The 17057-nt window shown below is 39.6% G+C and overlaps 2 protein-coding genes and 1 non-coding gene across 3 annotated transcripts in view; 2 read left to right on the top strand and 1 right to left on the bottom strand.

The window, feature by feature from the left end:
- Positions 1-2961, top strand: part of LOC107385535 (tensin-2) — a 30232-nt gene extending 27271 nt beyond the window's left edge. The window contains exons 25-27 of the mRNA XM_015959476.3: positions 16-84; positions 336-365; positions 2586-2961. Coding sequence (XP_015814962.3) covers positions 16-84; positions 336-365; positions 2586-2730 — 244 coding nt within the window. The 3' untranslated portion in view covers positions 2731-2961. The remainder of the gene's footprint in view (positions 1-15; positions 85-335; positions 366-2585) is intronic.
- A 1775-nt stretch (positions 2962-4736) lies between these two features.
- On the bottom strand, positions 4737-4808 carry trnaq-uug (transfer RNA glutamine (anticodon UUG)). Its single transcript has one exon. It is a non-coding gene; the product is annotated as a tRNA-Gln (tRNA).
- An 8092-nt stretch (positions 4809-12900) lies between these two features.
- The window catches only part of LOC107385536 (vitamin D3 receptor B), a 31093-nt gene continuing 26936 nt past the window's right edge, over positions 12901-17057 (top strand). Inside the window, exons 1-2 of the mRNA XM_015959480.3 lie at positions 12901-13133; positions 13405-13477. The gene's annotated coding sequence lies outside the window, so the exon portion shown is untranslated. The remainder of the gene's footprint in view (positions 13134-13404; positions 13478-17057) is intronic.

The following is a 17057-nucleotide window of genomic DNA, read 5'->3' as shown; positions in this document are numbered from 1 at the left end:
TTGTTTCCAACACAGACTGTTTTTTAGGCGTCACTACCCAATCAACAGTGTTACTTTCAGCAGTCTTGACCCCCAAGATCAGAGGTGAGTCAATAAGCCAGAATTTCCAGTGAATCTAACATTAATGTGCGTTTTCTTCTGCTGTCCAAATCTTTGCTTTGCATTCACATTTTTATGAAATATATGTTCTCTTTGTGAGCTGCTTGTCTGCCTTTTTTGCTCAGAGGTGTGGTGCAGATCGCTCACGAGTGCCTAGTTTATTTAAATGGCCTCCGCATCTTTGTAATTTATGCCTTCCTACATTTTGTCCCTGTCTCTGCGTGTCCATGCTTCAGGTGGACTAATTCTGATAGCACATCAAGCAAGTAAGTGCTTGTGTTACCGTGAGTTTGTCAGTTTGTGTGACGTGCCCTTTGCATGGCAGCTGATAATCTGGAGTCTGTTAGTTACAAAGGAGATAATACAAAACTCTAATTTAATATTTTCAATATTTTCTTTCTCATTACTAACTTCAGTGGTCTGACATTTTCAGATGGCATTAGTAGAAGGCTGCAATAAACAAATAAATACCATAAGGAGGGTGTTTTAGGTTTGGATAATGTAGAACCTGAACATGTTATGTGTGGTTTTCCACATAATAGATGAGTGCAGTGATAAAAATTGGCATTGTACGATAAAAGTTGAGACAAAATATGGAATTTTGACCAACGCATGCTACAAACATTTCATTAAAACTGCAGAATGTGCACAAAAAGGTTGGCATATGGAACAGGAACACCAAAGCGACATCTAGTGTGTGAAGGTTGTAGTTATGTGACATTTTTTATTTGGGTCCAGTTGAGGAGCCAGTTGAGGTGTCTCGGGCATCCAGTTAGGATGCCTCCTGGACGCCTCCCTGGTGAGGTTTTCCAGGGACATCCAAATGAGAAGACCTAAAGGAAGACCCAGGACATGCTGGAGGGACTTTAGTCCAATCACTTACACCCTTGCACCCCTCAAATGCGTGTTCCCGGCCAGGGGTGCGAGTGCATAGGGTGTGCCGATTTTCAAGTGCAGAAGTTGACCACGCCCCCATTGCACCCTTAATCTGCACTTCACCCAAGTCTGCAGCGATGCGGACCTCGGGAAAGGGTATTACCCACAAGTCATTGCTCCAGGAGAAAAGGCTCAAGTTCCTTTTCTAAAAATATGTATTTTCTAATGAAATTAGTTAATTTTAGGGCGATTAGTTGGTGCTCTAAAATTTTTAGACAAAGCAGCAATAAATGTAAATTTATTTCATATAACTGTTTGACTGTTTGTTTAAAAGTTGTTGATAAAGGTTTTTGAAAAAAGTATCACAGCAACCAGAATCCCGGCATGCGTTGGTGTTGATCAAGCCCCCACAATGCCAAAAGGATCTGCAGAAATTGGTCTCAACCCGGAAGTACCAAAAATTGCAGTTCCACCCTCATCCGCTGGGGGGCTGGTGTCAGAAGCGAGCAAATCCTCATTGACTCCCATGTTAAAATTACCAATTTCACAGCAGAAATAAACATGTTTACAGCCTGGTACCAAAACATGTTTTTTGTTTAAATGATCTAGTTTACACTCATGACAACTCTGAGGGGGGTGAATTTTTTCTCACTCTTCTGTTTAAGTGTATTAAAAGCCTAAAATTCTGAATAATTAATGAGCATCCGACCCACGTGACCACAGAGCTAGCTCCGTGGAAAGGCCTCAGTAGAGGCCTCTGAGACCTCTGTGTTCCACCCGGTTTTACCCAGCGGTCAGCCCCGCGTATCTTTGACTCAGAAGCTCTGGTGTTGTGCACAGTTAACTCCGGTTGTAGCTAGGTTGATACCTCCGTTAGCTTAGCTCCCACCTCCACATTAGCTTTGGGTTAGCTTCAGGTTAGCTTGTAGCTAGTTCGACCGGGTGTCATCAGTTGATCCCAGCCTTACAGCCCCACCCTCAGCTCCACCTCTCTTCCCTTTTATGGAATTGTCTGGGCTTGACGGAACCTGTGACATGGTCAAAATGGCGGTGGTGGCCACCACCCAATTTTAGTACAAAAACTTATTATTGGAGTCTATGGAAACCCATTGTCCATATATGTATGTCGATGGTTGTGATCGATGATGCAATGCACCCTGTCTCAATTCTGCATTTATTTGCACACTTGTGTACTACGCACTCGAAGCCTACTGCACACTTTTTCGAAGTGCACTTTGCTGAAGTCCACAGAGCACAGAGTGAGTACTGAGATTGGGCCTTTGTCTGTCGGCTGGCCAGGGTGTGCCTTAGGATTCCCCCAGAGGAGCTGGCCCCAAGTAGCTGGGGAGAGGGACGTTTGGGCCTCCCTGCTTAGGCTGCTGCCCCAACAACCCGACCTCGGATAAATGGCCGAAAATGGATGGATGGAGTGTACCTTCATTCTGCACACCTCTAAACACCCTGTGGATATGTCATTTTTTTAATACAGCTTTATAACAAATTGTTCCATATTCAACCTTTAACTTATGGAAAAAATTACAAATAATGTCTTTTTTATTCATATTTTGCTTAACAGTCTTTTGACTTCTTGTGTCTCCTCTCTTTTGCAGGATGTTTGGTTTTGTGGCGCGGCGGACCGGAACGACTTCAGAGAACGTGTGCCACCTGTTTGCTGAGATGGACCCTGAGCAGCCAGCTGTGGCAATTGTCAACTTTATCAATAAAGTAATGCTGGGACCACAGCTACGAAGATGAAGAACAAATTGAAACTATGCATTATAACGCATCAGGAGGCTGTAGCAGGATTTTTACATAATTTTTATGAAATTTTAATATTCAGTTAAAGCCTTTTTGTTTGTTTTAATGTGAGTGGCAGCTTTACATGTAACTTTATGGCTGTTTGTTTATTAAAGGTCAAGGGGACAATGGATTGTTTAGAAGTCAGTGTGAAAAGTAAAGAGTTACAGATTAATAGTGTGAAATGCCAAAGTGTGACTTAACATTGCCAAATGAGATTGTAACCTGAGTTTAATTTGGTTTCTGTGTTGTTGTTGATTTTGTATTATTATTATTATGTATGTTTCTGAATCCTGCACAAAATGTAAAACTAACTTCACAAAATGCATGTGGGAAAATCTGTTCACCACTTCATAAAGGTTTCAGTATTTACAGTAAAAGAGATAAAAGGGGAAATGAGTTACAAATGCAGCTGAGTTTTTACAATAGTTTGAGACAAAAAACGTAAGTGAAAAAAAAGACGCAAGTGATTGAGTTTAAAGTGTTATGATATTGACAAAAATGATTTTTGGCTCCCGATAAATAGGGGTTGCATGTATTGGCAGCAGTATTTTTAAAGATGTGGTTCACTTGTTTAATCAATACATTTGCAGTGGTATCTGAAGCGGTGTGGAGAGCACTGATGCTCTTGTTTCAGGAAGTAGAAGTGAGCCACATCAGAGCTGAGCTTCAGACGGCAGATTTTGGAGTCTTATTTCCTGATATTTGACATCTTGCCTCAGATTGAAGAACACGAATGTGGCTCTACTACTGACTCTGTTTCCTTTGAAACATTGATGTTTTATCTCCACAAATAACACAAGACTGGAAGAGTTCTGCCATGTTGTGTAGTAGCTAATGCTAACAGTTAGCTTCTAATAGCCGAGACATTAGCTGTGTCTCAATTCAGGGTCTGCACCCTTCGAAGGACCCAGTCTACTCGGCCGATGTGGGCTGGGTCCTCTGCTGTTCTTCTGCTTTCTTCTGTATTCTGCTGTTTCCTGGACACTAAACCAACAACAGCCCTTTCCTGTTGCGAGTCAAAATGGATGAGTCCATAAACGTTAAGTGACAGTTTGACATAGATATGTCAGGGTTTTCAAATCCTAGCGTTTCACTGTTTCTCTCAGAAGCTCATGCAGGAGATAGGTGTAGGAGACTATTTTCATGTCACTATGGGTGAGCAATTAATTAAAAAGTGTTAATTTTTTTCAGTTAATCACACCTTTATTAATTATACATAACTTTAAATATACACGGGTTTTAACAGTTGGTTTATTAATTTCTTTGTTAAAGCAAAATGGAAACAGTTTACAGCACAGACAGCTTCATATTTTCTACATGGATGGTATTTTTTTCTTCATATTCAAGAAAAACTAACACTCTTTCTGAAACATTCTAACCAAATTCACATCCAATTAAAATAAAATTATTTACATTAGAATTCATAGAAACTGGAAAAGCAAAGGTGAAACTCTGCATTGTTTATTACGAATAAACCTCATTTTTGTGAAGAAAATGTAACATTTTGATGTCACAAAACAAATACCCTGACTGTAAACGAGTGCAATTCAAGTATTACAAAACGCTTTAATAGAAAAAAAATCACTTAGAACCAAAGTTGTGTTGTGTAAAGGATTTTCAGATATATTAGATTTTTTTTGTATCCTTATATTTATGTTATATGTCATTTTCTATACACTGAGGCAGTATTTAGATTATTTCAGCACAATCACAATTTTTCATAAAGGTTTTCATGTAAAAGAAGTAATATATTTGAAGTCTTTGAAGAGTTGAAAAAAAATAAAACAATTGTAATTGACTTGTAAGAAAAATAATTAAACAGATATATGCAAACCAAAATAATATGTATGCTTCGTCATTTAAAGGCTTATGAAATGTTTGAGTATGCTTCTTGCAACTTTTAAATGTAGCATGCCTGCTTACACAAACGCTCAAATGAAATGAAGAGGAACAAAAAGACGAGGTCCCACCGAGATTTGAACTCGGATCGCTGGATTCAAAGTCCAGAGTGCTAACCATTACACCATGGGACCAATCGCGTCATCTCTTCTTTCATTTTCACAAATAACCTAACCATCCAAAGACGCGCACCCTTAAAATTAAATTTGTCGTTGGTGTTTTTAGCTGGTAGTCATTTACCAATATACAACCACTATAAACACAGGACATATGGCCAAGTAGCACTTGCACATCGGGGTGCAATGCTTGCTTGCTATCTACAGCTAACCTAGCAGACTCAATACTAAGGAAGCTAGCTAGTGTTTAACTGCGGCTTTAAGATATTTTACAACTACACGCGTTGGCGAACAGATGGAGGTTATTTTTTCACATTGTTCTGAACGACAAAAGTGCAATAAGCACAACAAACCAGAAGCTTTCTATAGGATAAGTCTCGCTAATCGCTAACAAGCTACAAACAACACAGACGGATCGCGCTTAAATCTGACAAAATAAAAGCGTCATTTTCAAAATAAAAGCACGTGAGATCCATTAAATTTGGGCCTGATTGTTCACTTGCAAAACCTTTGGCTTGTTTTAAGTGATGAGGTATGAAACCTCTTGGACTATTACATTTTTTACCGATGGCACAGAAATGTTTTGTATCCGTTTTCTATTTGATTCGCTTGGATAAATGCATCAGCCAAATAAATAAACCGTAAATAATTTCAAGTGATTGAGAGAAGGAATTAATGAATTTTGATTTTCCTTTTAACAGTTTAGTCATTGTACTTTTATTGGTTGTGAATTTGTTAAATACAAATTCATTTGAATGGCTTGAAGCCGAAGCTTCTTTGTTTATACTATCCCAAACATCCTTGTGATTTATAAACATTAAACAATATAAAAATTAAACATGAAAAACAAAATATAAACCAGAAACAAACGAGAAATATATCAAAATGGTAAAATAAAAATGAAGGATAACAGGTAGGAAATGTTTATTTGAACAATACTGCTTAGATCGTTTGTGGTACAAATGTTATAGAGAAATAGATATTGCACCCAGTTAGGAATAAAACTGACTTGCGTAAATGTCCCTATACTGACTAAATGCATATTCAGTGAGTCAAAAACACTATTATAGCCACTGTCATAAACTCTTCGCCTGATGGTGAACCAAAAATAATTGTGACTGTTGATTTTTATTCTTAATACTGGATTAAAATATGAGCCACTCTGCAAAACTGGCAGTACAGCAATTATTTTATATTCATTTTTTAAATCATGATGGGATTGTGCTCTACCTCATTCCCCCAGTAGAGGGAACTAAAGTTATTTTCATTGGCAGAGTTTTAGCAACACATTTTGTGAAAAATTATCTACTTTTTAAACAAAAACAGAACCATAGTGTCATCTAAGGGTTGTGTGTATAAACAATAAAAAACACTTCCTAATAATGTTTAATTTGGGGACTTGATTGCGTAACAGCTCAATTCACCACATTAAACAACTTTTAGGTTTATTCTTCACCAAGTTGAACAGGATGGGTTCAGAAACAGCTTCTACACCATTTTGCCGTCCTTTGAGGAGTTAAAGCAAAAAACCTTTTGGTCTTCCAAGTATACACCTAAAGAATCCCACTAATGTTAAAGAATGAGAGGAACTTAAACAATCTGGTTGTTTGTCACAATGCTCCAAAAGAATTGTGTTGCTTTTGAAGACAAGAAAAAAATCGTTTGAAGCAAACCTCACAACCTTAAAGTGCAAAGACTGTGGGGCATATTGGAACAATGATAATGGAATGATTTGAGGTTTGTTTAGGAATGATAAGCGCTTTGATGCAGAGAGTAATGGCAGGATAGGAGCCATCAGATGATTGAAAGAACACTGTCCTGAACCTTCTGGAAATTTCCCTCTGTAATGTTTTCCAACATTACGTCTGCCTGAGTCGTGGCTCACATGATGATTTTGATCCTGCAGGAGCATCTCTGGTGGTAAATGTCCTGATGGGTTGGTCGTTTACTGCCTTTACAAAACTATTTTGTTTACATCACCTGCTTTAACCTCGCGAGGCAGGGAGGTGCAGCCGGCACATGCTGTTACTCTCATTTCAGCACGTGAAAAGAATTCTGAGATTGTTTCGAGTCATACTGGACCTGCACGTTTACATCACCCAGTACTATTGATCTAAAGGGACTTAGAAATGCTGAGTCTTTCTACTTCCACCATATTGATCAGCTTGTTTCCCCCTCGACCTTGTCATTTCCTGAAACCATCATCTCCCTGCACCTCATCCCGTTGCTTTAGGGCTTTTGTCCAGACATGTAGCTGTTTTTATGTGAGCAGAGTGTTTGCAGAGATTTCGGAAAGTGTTGCGCCGATATTCACTGACTACAGAATCAGGCTTCACCCAGTTCTCTGTTTTTAACAATAACGTTCTCTAAAGCACATTGTGTTCCCTGTCTTAGCAAGACAAGTTTTGCGAAATCAAGGTGTCAACAATCACATCATTAAACACTCAGTTCAATTTGCAGAATGCTTGGGGGAACTGACTTTATGTGAGTCTTGCCCAGTTGCCCGAGGCACCAAAATGATGACAGACCAAAGTGGAACAGGGGGGCAGTCCCTGAGGCAGGATTTCCTGACTTTCATAGGCCTGACATGAATTCACATTGTAATACAATGGAAGATAACCAAAGCGGACCAATGGATTTGCCATCTAAAGCCAAAGAGGCCTTCAGGAATGTGAGTAATTGCACCTAAAGGCCTTACTCTTGTAACACTGAGTGCTCTAAAAGCATGCAGATCTTGTGATGATTCTCAGAGCCTGTGTGAAAACAGTTTTTTTTTTCATTTCATCAAAGTACGTGACAGGTATGGTCGAAACACACCTCATTACTTTTCATTTAAATTGAAGTGCAACATATGTTCGATTCAGGGCGTGATGGGTTGAAAGGTGACTCTTTTGGCCTCATTGATTAGCATTTGTCCTTTGATTCTTCGGAGAACCCACTGTCGCTATTGTGATGTGATTTTGTGAAATTTTGGCAGTACGTTTCTAATCACGATGGAGGGGAGACGATACAATATATCATGATATATTGCTATACATTCAGCCAGATGATATTAGCGATTTTTTTAAAGACTGAATTTATTGTAGGAAAATTCAATAAACAGTCTAAACTGATACGTAACATGGTTAACATGAGGTATTTGAACCGTAATAAAGGGATTTACATTTCAGTGGTGGAATCAAAACCCACTGCACACAGCTGCCAACTAGTGGTCGGAGTTTGTTTTGTACCAAAACAAAAGAAAATACACAAATGTTTGCATGTAAATTTTTCCAAATATTCGATACATGGCTTTTGAATCTCGCTATAATATTGCAGGAAAAAATATCATGATACATTGCCAAATCAATATTTTTTTACATCCCTAATTGCAATGCTTGCTTAGTATGAGGATTGCTGTAACAACACGGACGCCTGTCAGTGACTCAAGGCAATCTACTGGGTTCCTTATGTAGACAACTTTTCACTGATTGGCTAAATGAACTGAATTGTATTGGAATGTTTACTATGTGAGGTGGCTTAAGACGACACTTGTTGTGATTTGGCGCTATATAAATAAACTGAATTGAATTGAATCTTTTTTTTTTGTTGTTGTTTGAGAGTAAAGTATATACCTGTAACACAACCAGCAGCCATCCAGCATGTTTTATTACCTTCCCATTTGGCTTAATAACCCATCAACAGTATTTTGTACAAGACGTGTGTATTTACTTCTTGACTCTTTGCTGCAAGCATCACTTTCATGTCTGTCTCGAAGGTTTCATTTCTTCATCTCTGGCTATAAAAGTAAATATTCCAAAATAAAATGGATTATACTTAATGTTTTCAGTTGATGATTATGCACCCTGTACTACTGTTCTCCATTACAGAGTAGCACAAAGATAATCCTGGCTGCACTTTAGATCATATTCCGGTATAAACCCTGTTAGTGCACCAGATATTTACGACTCTGCACCACAAATAATCACTCCCATAGCTTTAGTGGGTCAAGTGTTTCTGATTTATGATTTCCACTCTCCCTGTTTCCAGACAGCAGGCCAGCTTACTGTGAAGAGCCGGAGCATCTGAGGACACACACCAGCTCAGCCAGGATACATGGCTGACATGCATGCTCTGGAGCCAAATAAATCCCCGCAAGCAGAATGGCTTGATCCAGTACTGGTGCCAGACTTGGAAATGAGCCAAGCCACAGGACAAGAATCAACTCTTCATGAACATGAACCTAACACCCACACACTTTATTACTGCACATGATTCAACATAAAAAATATGATGACACATGCCAAAGGTGCTGGCAAGCAAAGTCTTTGCTAGTTCTGAGGTGCAGATAGAATGCAAAGCTGGCGTAAACAAGGCTGTAGCTGACAGTGAACTTTGCACATGTGTCCTTGGGGTTTATGGTGCGAGCCTAATTGTTGAGTGGTCTGTACTCTTTGGCCAAACAGTGGGTACAAAATGTATAACTGTCTAATGTGGAATGGACTAGAATAGTGAGGGAATGTTTGTTGTAAAAATTCTTGCCATTTTGGAGGCTAAGCAGAGCTAGAAGGGGACACAGAGGGCAGAACAAAGTGCGGATTATGCTTTAGTTAACTAAGATGGTGCACATTTGCTTTGTTGATGATTGTAGATGTATTCTGTTGAGTACTGAGCTTTTAAAGCATAACTGAGGTTTTGGTTCTGAACGTTTCATCATAGATCTCACAAACTAAACAGTGATCAGAAATTTTTAAATGGGCAGTGATAAATAACAAAACGTCCTCATCTTGAGTTGTTTCTGGTCTTGTAAACCACCCTAGCTTTTCATGTTTTGTTTGACTCATAGAGTACTAAACCCTTTCTTACTTCTGCAATGGTCTTACTTTTTGGCAATTACTGCATGGTTGTTTAGGACTGGCTCCCTCCTCTCTGCTGTGCTCTCCTTTTAATCTGGGACCGTTGGCGTGCTAGAATGACTTTTTCAAACATGCATTTGGTCTTCACATTCTTAGCCCACTTCCTCCAGCCTTAATACCACACACAAGGATGCATGATTATATATAGTAAAATGGGGAAGCAAAGCCTAATTAGTGGTGGGGTGGATCTGGCCCTTCTGCCTCAGCCTACACTCTCATTTAAAAGCAGACATTTGCCATTCTATATATTAGATTCTGTTTGACAAAATCAAAGAATGCAAACTGATCAAAAGACGGGTGAATCAAAAAATGGTGAGTGGAAAAATAGTGGCTGGAAAAAAGTATCATAGTTAAATGTTATTAGAATTAAAAAAATCTCATACACTAATAAATCAAGTTTTTTCTCAGTACATCATTGCCTACTTTAAAGGTGCAGTTGACAAAAATATTTTTTAATTACTATTTCTGATTGTAATTGGTCACTTTGAGTTTTTCATGCAGGCTGAACATAAAAACAGCCTTCCACTCCTACCTCCTGCATCAACTCCTGATAGAAAATAAATGGTGAAATGCTAGGTTTTGAAAATCCTCACATATCTATGTCACACACATGAATTTGCATTCATGGCCTCTCCTTGGCTCACAGGAAGTCTTTTTTTATGTTTTTCTTTACAGTGAGGAGAGAAAGCAAGAGAGTGTCTTGGTGATAGCAACTTTGCAACATGGCTGAACACGTTCTGTTGGCCAGTCAGAAGCTAGGTGTGTGCATAATATTAATGATAATGAGTAATCCTGCTGTTTTCAGCCCACCTCTGCACCAGCAAACCTCTGCAGCTCAGAACAGGAAAATCATAGCCTTTTCTTTTAATGACTCATAAGGCATTGATTTACACTAGAGAATACTGCAAATATATTGAATAAATGAGTAAACCACACTTTTAAAAAACATGCTACTAAGAGTAGAAATTTTCTTCAAGTGAGACTTACCCAACAATATGAGCCCCACATAGAAATTTGACACAGAATCTAGCCCTATAGTACAAGCTGACATTTTACTATGCAATTCAGAAGGACGATTTAAATGTTTCAGATTTTGTAAAGGAACAGACCTCACTGCTACTGCAGGGCGCAGTGACTGCTCCTTGCAGCATGAAAATCACAAGTTTGAATTGCTGCTTTCAGTGTAGAGTTTGGATGTTCATCCTGTGCATAAACAGTATGCTTTATAAGTTAAAAAACGCACATGTTCTTGGAAGTGGTAATTGTAAATTAATCTGAGACGCACGTTTATGTGACTCTGATAATGGTAAGAAGAGCACATGTATTGTAGGTAAAGATACAGTTTCATCTGATACAGGTTTCTGTTAAAGCTGATGTCTTTGTGTCTACTGATTGGCTTTAAGTAGGATGTCACTCTCTGAAGTCAGACATTTCTGCAGCTGCAATGTCTCATTTCCCAAGACAACAGTCTGCTCAACACTGTTCTTTATAAAGACAACAAGTTGGGTCTTCTTGTCCCCCCTCTGCTGTAAATGATACCAAAGAAATAACCTGTGCAAGAACAAAAATCCTCCTTACACCAAAAAGAAAAAATACATCAACGAGGATATTTTAGTAAATCAGTAGTCAAATAAACATTATTATGATGCTTAAAGATATTGGTACATACTTAATTCCCTTACTAAAATAATCTATTGTTCAGCCAACAACCACACTGTTTCCTCAACTGAGTTTAGTGTTTAATTTAGGTCAATATGACTAATGCCAATTAGCAAATGATCTTCTAGTTCATTCTTGTGTGTTCTACTTACAGCCAGTTAGGACTGTTAAGGCACATTTCTTACCTGTTATGTCACTAGAACAGGTTTGGTGATACTGAAAGAGATCAACACAGCTAACTCAGAGAAAAATAGACTTTGTATTCAGTTTTATATCACTTGATAGAGTAAAATGAGAATTTACCTTAGAAAAAAAATCATCAAACACGAAAATACTTTTCTAATGAGCATAAATTTGTTGTTTTATGTTTTGCATCATTAAACTGTCTATGCACCCCCCCCCACCCCACCCCCCCCCCCGCGCGCGCACACACACACACACACACACACACACACACACACACACACACACACCACCACCACCACCACCACCACCACCTTAACCATATCAGAAATCCTGTGCGCATAACAATCAATAGTCAAAATTCACAAGTTAATAGGTTGATGGACAGATAATTTAATCTACCGAGGATGTGTCCTACCAATAGGATGTGGGATTAGAATAAAAGTCTCTTTGAAGATTATCGGTCACTTCTCATGCTGTGTACATGCAACGGCATCGCCTTTTTCCTACCTACCACCGTACCGCAGAGCAGACACACCCCTGAAATACGCACGCCACGCTGCACACATCTGAATAGCGTCAAAGAAAACGTGAAGCAAAATGCATATTTTTTTAGATTTAAACCTCTGCAGTGTAGATTGTAAAGTTTCAGCTGTGTGATGTCGACGGTAGCTGGTTCAGTTTTTTTACACTGTGAGCTGCGCTTGCAGATGCGAACAAAGACATTTCAGGCTGGTGCAGGTGGAAACCAGGGCTTCACGAAGCAGGTTCCCACCGACTGAGACACCGAATGTGATGTGAGTACACGTTAAGCCTCGCTCACAAGCCCTACATCGACAGTGGCAAAACGAGGTTGCTTTAAACCTCACGCGGTCAAAGTTGTTTACCTCTTCGTTACCTCTGACGTCACGACACACCCCTGTTTGAATGGGTGGTACTGTGAGTTACGAGCACCGGAACAGACCAAGCAGAATAGAGGCAAGCAAAAAATTCATCCAATCAGAATGCAGGACATGCGCCAAGCCTAGTTCTGATTGGCTATCGTAGGGGTTGAGGGGGAAATCCCTTTTTCCCCGTAGAGATCCAAGGAAGGGGGCGGTACATAACAAAAAGTAATGGCCATCTATTTGGGTCCCGAAGAAGGAAGCGTAGCTTATTTGTCGTCGTACTACTGTAGGTGCGTTTGAGTTTTTCGAATGTTAGCTTGAGTATTTGGTCGTTAGAGGTGCTTAGTTTGCGTTTTCCTTTTGTAGGTTCGTGCCTCGCGGCCACAGAACTGTTCATTTGTTACAACTCTCTGCCGCGTTTAGAGTTAAAGCAGCCAGCTAAGCCACGCTAATGCTAGCTACTACGACCGATGCTGTGTGTGTGTGTATGTGTGTATCAGCGTCTGAAAGGGCGTATGAGTTTGGCGTTTTTTAGCAAGTCTCCTAGCGTTTATTTCTGAGTTTAGCGTAGCGCGGCTGTGAGTCTTTGAAGCTAATTCACACTTGGTCGACTTGACGAGGACACACTTTGCACGAGCATGAGGACGACGACGATTGACTACTAAAGGAGGATTAAAAGCTACTCGGACTCCGTCTTCATGGGGAAAAGTTGAGCTGAGGTATGAAACTCGCAGCCACTGGAGGAATGCTGAAGTCGTGATTTGAAATATTGGGATTTTTGTTGCTTAAGAGCCAAAGATGAGCATATCAGACACAGATGATCTCTGATGTTTTATCAGCTTGTTTACCTATGTACTTGCTGCATGATTACTTCTGAGTGTGTGTTGCTGTTGAAAATAGTTCAGTGTTACATAAACAGAGCAACTGCAGGTCAGGTCCTAGGGTAAAGGCACACTTGCGACATACCATTTTTGCTTCTCTATTGAACAGGATTAACAACCTGGGAAAACTCAAGAAAGCCTTTGAGTCTTACATATTGTGCAAGGACATGCTAAATCTCCAGGTAAGCTATTTTTTCTTTCATACATGATTAAATTGACCTTTAGGTTGGAACTCTGTGATATCACGTTACTAATAATGTAACTTAAAGTCATTTTGATAATTGGTATAAATTGTTCTGGGGTTTTTGCAGTCTGATGACCTTTGACCATTTCTTTGGTCTATGTAAATTAAGTCACTCATGCAGTGTGAGCATGAATGTCAGACAAGTAAACAAGTGTCAGGGTGAATTGATGATGTGACATTCCCAAAACTTGCTTGGTCTACGGCTTGATTGTTGTATAATGCAACCATCAATGTGAATTGAAATATGTTAAATATATTAAATCAGTTTAAGCTAATTTTAAGTTTTTCCATGTAACACAATTATTTTTATGAATTTTAAGTAACTTAAATAACCTAACATGTGTGTACTTATTTGTTTAAATACATGAGATCATGTTTTTTTTGGAGATCCTCTATCCAAGTACAAACATTAGATTATAGTATAACGAGCAGGTTAGGGCTTTTTGTCACGTCACAAACACATCCTACATTTCTGTTAATATGTTTTATATACCATCAACTTGTCTGCAATTATATAATTTGCACAAAGAACTTTGCCACAGTTCACCACAGTAAATAAATCAGAATTATTATGAATTTTACCTTAGTAGCCTGAAATTAAAAGCACATTTGGTGATCCCAAAATCATATTTTTATTAGTTTCGTGAATGAACTTCAAACATTTTCTCGCAACAGTATTGACTCATTCATAAACCAGCTGAATAAATGATTCAGGAAAAATGTATTTCCTGCCTCAGAATGTATTTTGAATATTTAATGATGCATTTGCAAAACTTTTTATCAGAATTTCAACTTTTAAAGGCCACAGGGATTTGGGGTTCAGTTAACAGGTTTCTGTCTTTTTGAGTCCATCCTTTGAAGGTTGGTGATGTTATAGCTCAAAAGACTTACCGTATTTTCCGGAGTATAAGTTGCACCAGCCATAAAATGTATAATGAAGAAAAAAGCATTCGCCGCACTGGACTATAAGTCGTATTTTGGGGGGAAATTTTATTATTTTTCTTACAAAATCTGTGACCAAGCATTTCACATTGCAAGACAAGTACCGGTAACAATAACAGAATAAAGAGCGCAGGCGCAGCAGCACGCCACTGTCTCCAGCAGGTGATGGCGGGGCAGAGGAGCTTATTCGTGGTCCGGAGCCAGTCCGCAGCAGCGCGGTATACATAATTTGGTATATGTCGCAGGATCAGCCAGACTATGAAAAAAGTGTGACTTATAGTCCGGAAAATACGGTACACACACCTTTGTAAGAGTTGTGATTGATTGCATACACAAAATAAAGTTCCATTAGTCACCAATTCTTGTCATGTGTCTTGCCCGTGTATGTCTGATCTCTGAATTGTGTGTACTGAAACTCTAATTTCCCTCTGGGATTAATAAAGTTTTGATTGATTGATTGATTGATTGATCATCACACACTGGTGAAATTACATCTCTGCATTTGACCAGTCCCTGTGTGGAGTGGGGAGCTGCATTAGTGGCTATGCTCAGGAACTATTTGGTGGTTTAACCCCCTAATCCAACCGCTTAAAACTGAAGCCCTTTTTAGAAGACACAATGCTGGCAAATCAGTGTAATACTACCTCCACAGTGTGTCTTATGAACGCGCTGTGGTGGCATGCTGCCGCGCTTGGTAGCATTATTACCGCAATGCCAGACTTGTGAATGCATATTACTCCTTGGTGCAACAGAGGGAGATGCCATGATCACTTGGAAGTTACTGCCACGCTCCAGCCTAAACTATTAAAAATGAAAGTAAAAATGGGCCCTAAGTTTCACTTTTGTTAACAGAATAAGCTGAGATGATAAACTGGACTGATCCAGAGCTCCAAGAGCATCTCTCCGTTAGAGCAGGAGGTCAGATCACCAGAAACTGCATGGGGACAGACACATTTTAGCACCACATTACAGCCGCGGTCTGACCACTTATAAATTACCTAAGGCTCCATGATGCCGCTACAATGTTGCAGCAAATTGGTGGCATTGTTTTCTAAAAGAGGCCTTAGTGTCAAGCTAGGAGGCATAGGGTCCCATTTTTAAAGTCTTTGATATGACCCAGCTGTGGATTTGAACCCCGATTTCCCAGTCCCAGGGCAAACAGTCATACCTCTAGGCCTCTGAGAAGGACATGCCATGACATCCCATTTAAAGTGGATGTCATGTATTTTTGAAAGCAGTGTCTGCACACTCGGGATGCTGGACCCAAAGCCCCACCTACACCTACAATCAAGGTAGCTTTGTTGTTGTTTTTTACTCCGAATAACCAATTACACAAATTGGAATAAGCTTCCTCGGAGAGACTTAAAAGTTTTACTGGATCCAGGCAGTAGGGGGCGGATGTTTGTTTGGCTTTATCTTTCGTGTTGCATTCTTATGTGTAGTTTCAGTTCATACATTTAGTGGCTCACACACATTTTTGTCATAACTGTGACTGGTTGCTTCCTTCATTGTGTGACCTTGCAAAAAAGAAGGCAGCTATTGTTTTGTGAAGACCCTCCTTCATGTATGGTTTTTGCAAAAATAATGACATCTTCCAGTCTCACATATGTCTTTGATGACCTCCCTCATTTGGCGGTTCCTACTCAGAAATCGCACACACAATATTAGGTCAAGGTTATGCTGAAAATACTAATGTACAGAGTGTTCAAAGCAGAAAATGTCCCTCTAAAGTTTAAAAAAAAAATTTGTACTACGTCAGTGTCACAGTTTGTTTTTAATAAAAGTATTTCCTGAAAGAGAGAGACAGTGTTGAATAGAAAGTTATGTAACTTGACTTGTGGACTAAATGTGTTTCACACACCTGCCACATGTTAAAATGTCTGTCTGTCCATTTCTGTCCACCTCGCCTTCAGTGTTCACCAATCTCTGTATGTTATGAAAATGAGCATTCATTAAATTCAGGGTAGCCGTAAACAGGACCTTTGGGGTGTGTGTGTGAGGGAGAGAGAGACAGACAGACTCTCCCTGCCTTGTCTCTTTCCCCTCTCTAGAGTCCAGCAAGGGGCCCAGCAGAAAGGGGCAGCTTGCCGTTACTGCCTCCCTCTCCTCTTGCTGGCCAGCAGTGAGGCCTGGGTGTTGGGGGGGATAGACAAACGGCTGCAGAGAACATAGGGCTGGACACGGGACATGGGACCCACCCCCCACCCCAGTTTAGCCCATCCTGTGTGGGGCACAGGTCACCTTGTCATGGGCCTATTACCGCTGCTCTGACATGTTCTCTGTGATCGTAGGAAAAGAGCATGAGATAGACCTGTGGAGGCGGAGGGAGGGAGAACGTAAGCGAAGTAAATAGGCAGGACTGGACTAGTCTGCTTGACCAGTTGTTTAGCTGCATTACAGAGTCAGTTTGCACACTCTGTTGTTGTTGTTTGGTCTGTATTGTCTCTGTCTGTTTTTTTTTTGTTTGTTTTAGTTATTTTTCCACATTGTTGATATTAACCCTATAGACGCTAAACCTAATATGCCTCGGGTCTTCTTATTAGTAATGTCTGTATGTATTTATTTATCTATGCCTT

This window comes from Nothobranchius furzeri, chromosome 3 (assembly GCF_043380555.1).
Source record: "Nothobranchius furzeri strain GRZ-AD chromosome 3, NfurGRZ-RIMD1, whole genome shotgun sequence".
Lineage (NCBI taxonomy): Eukaryota > Metazoa > Chordata > Actinopteri > Cyprinodontiformes > Nothobranchiidae > Nothobranchius > Nothobranchius furzeri.
The sequence above is the reverse complement of the archived record's forward strand: the minus strand, read 5'-3'. Positions and strand labels throughout refer to the sequence as shown.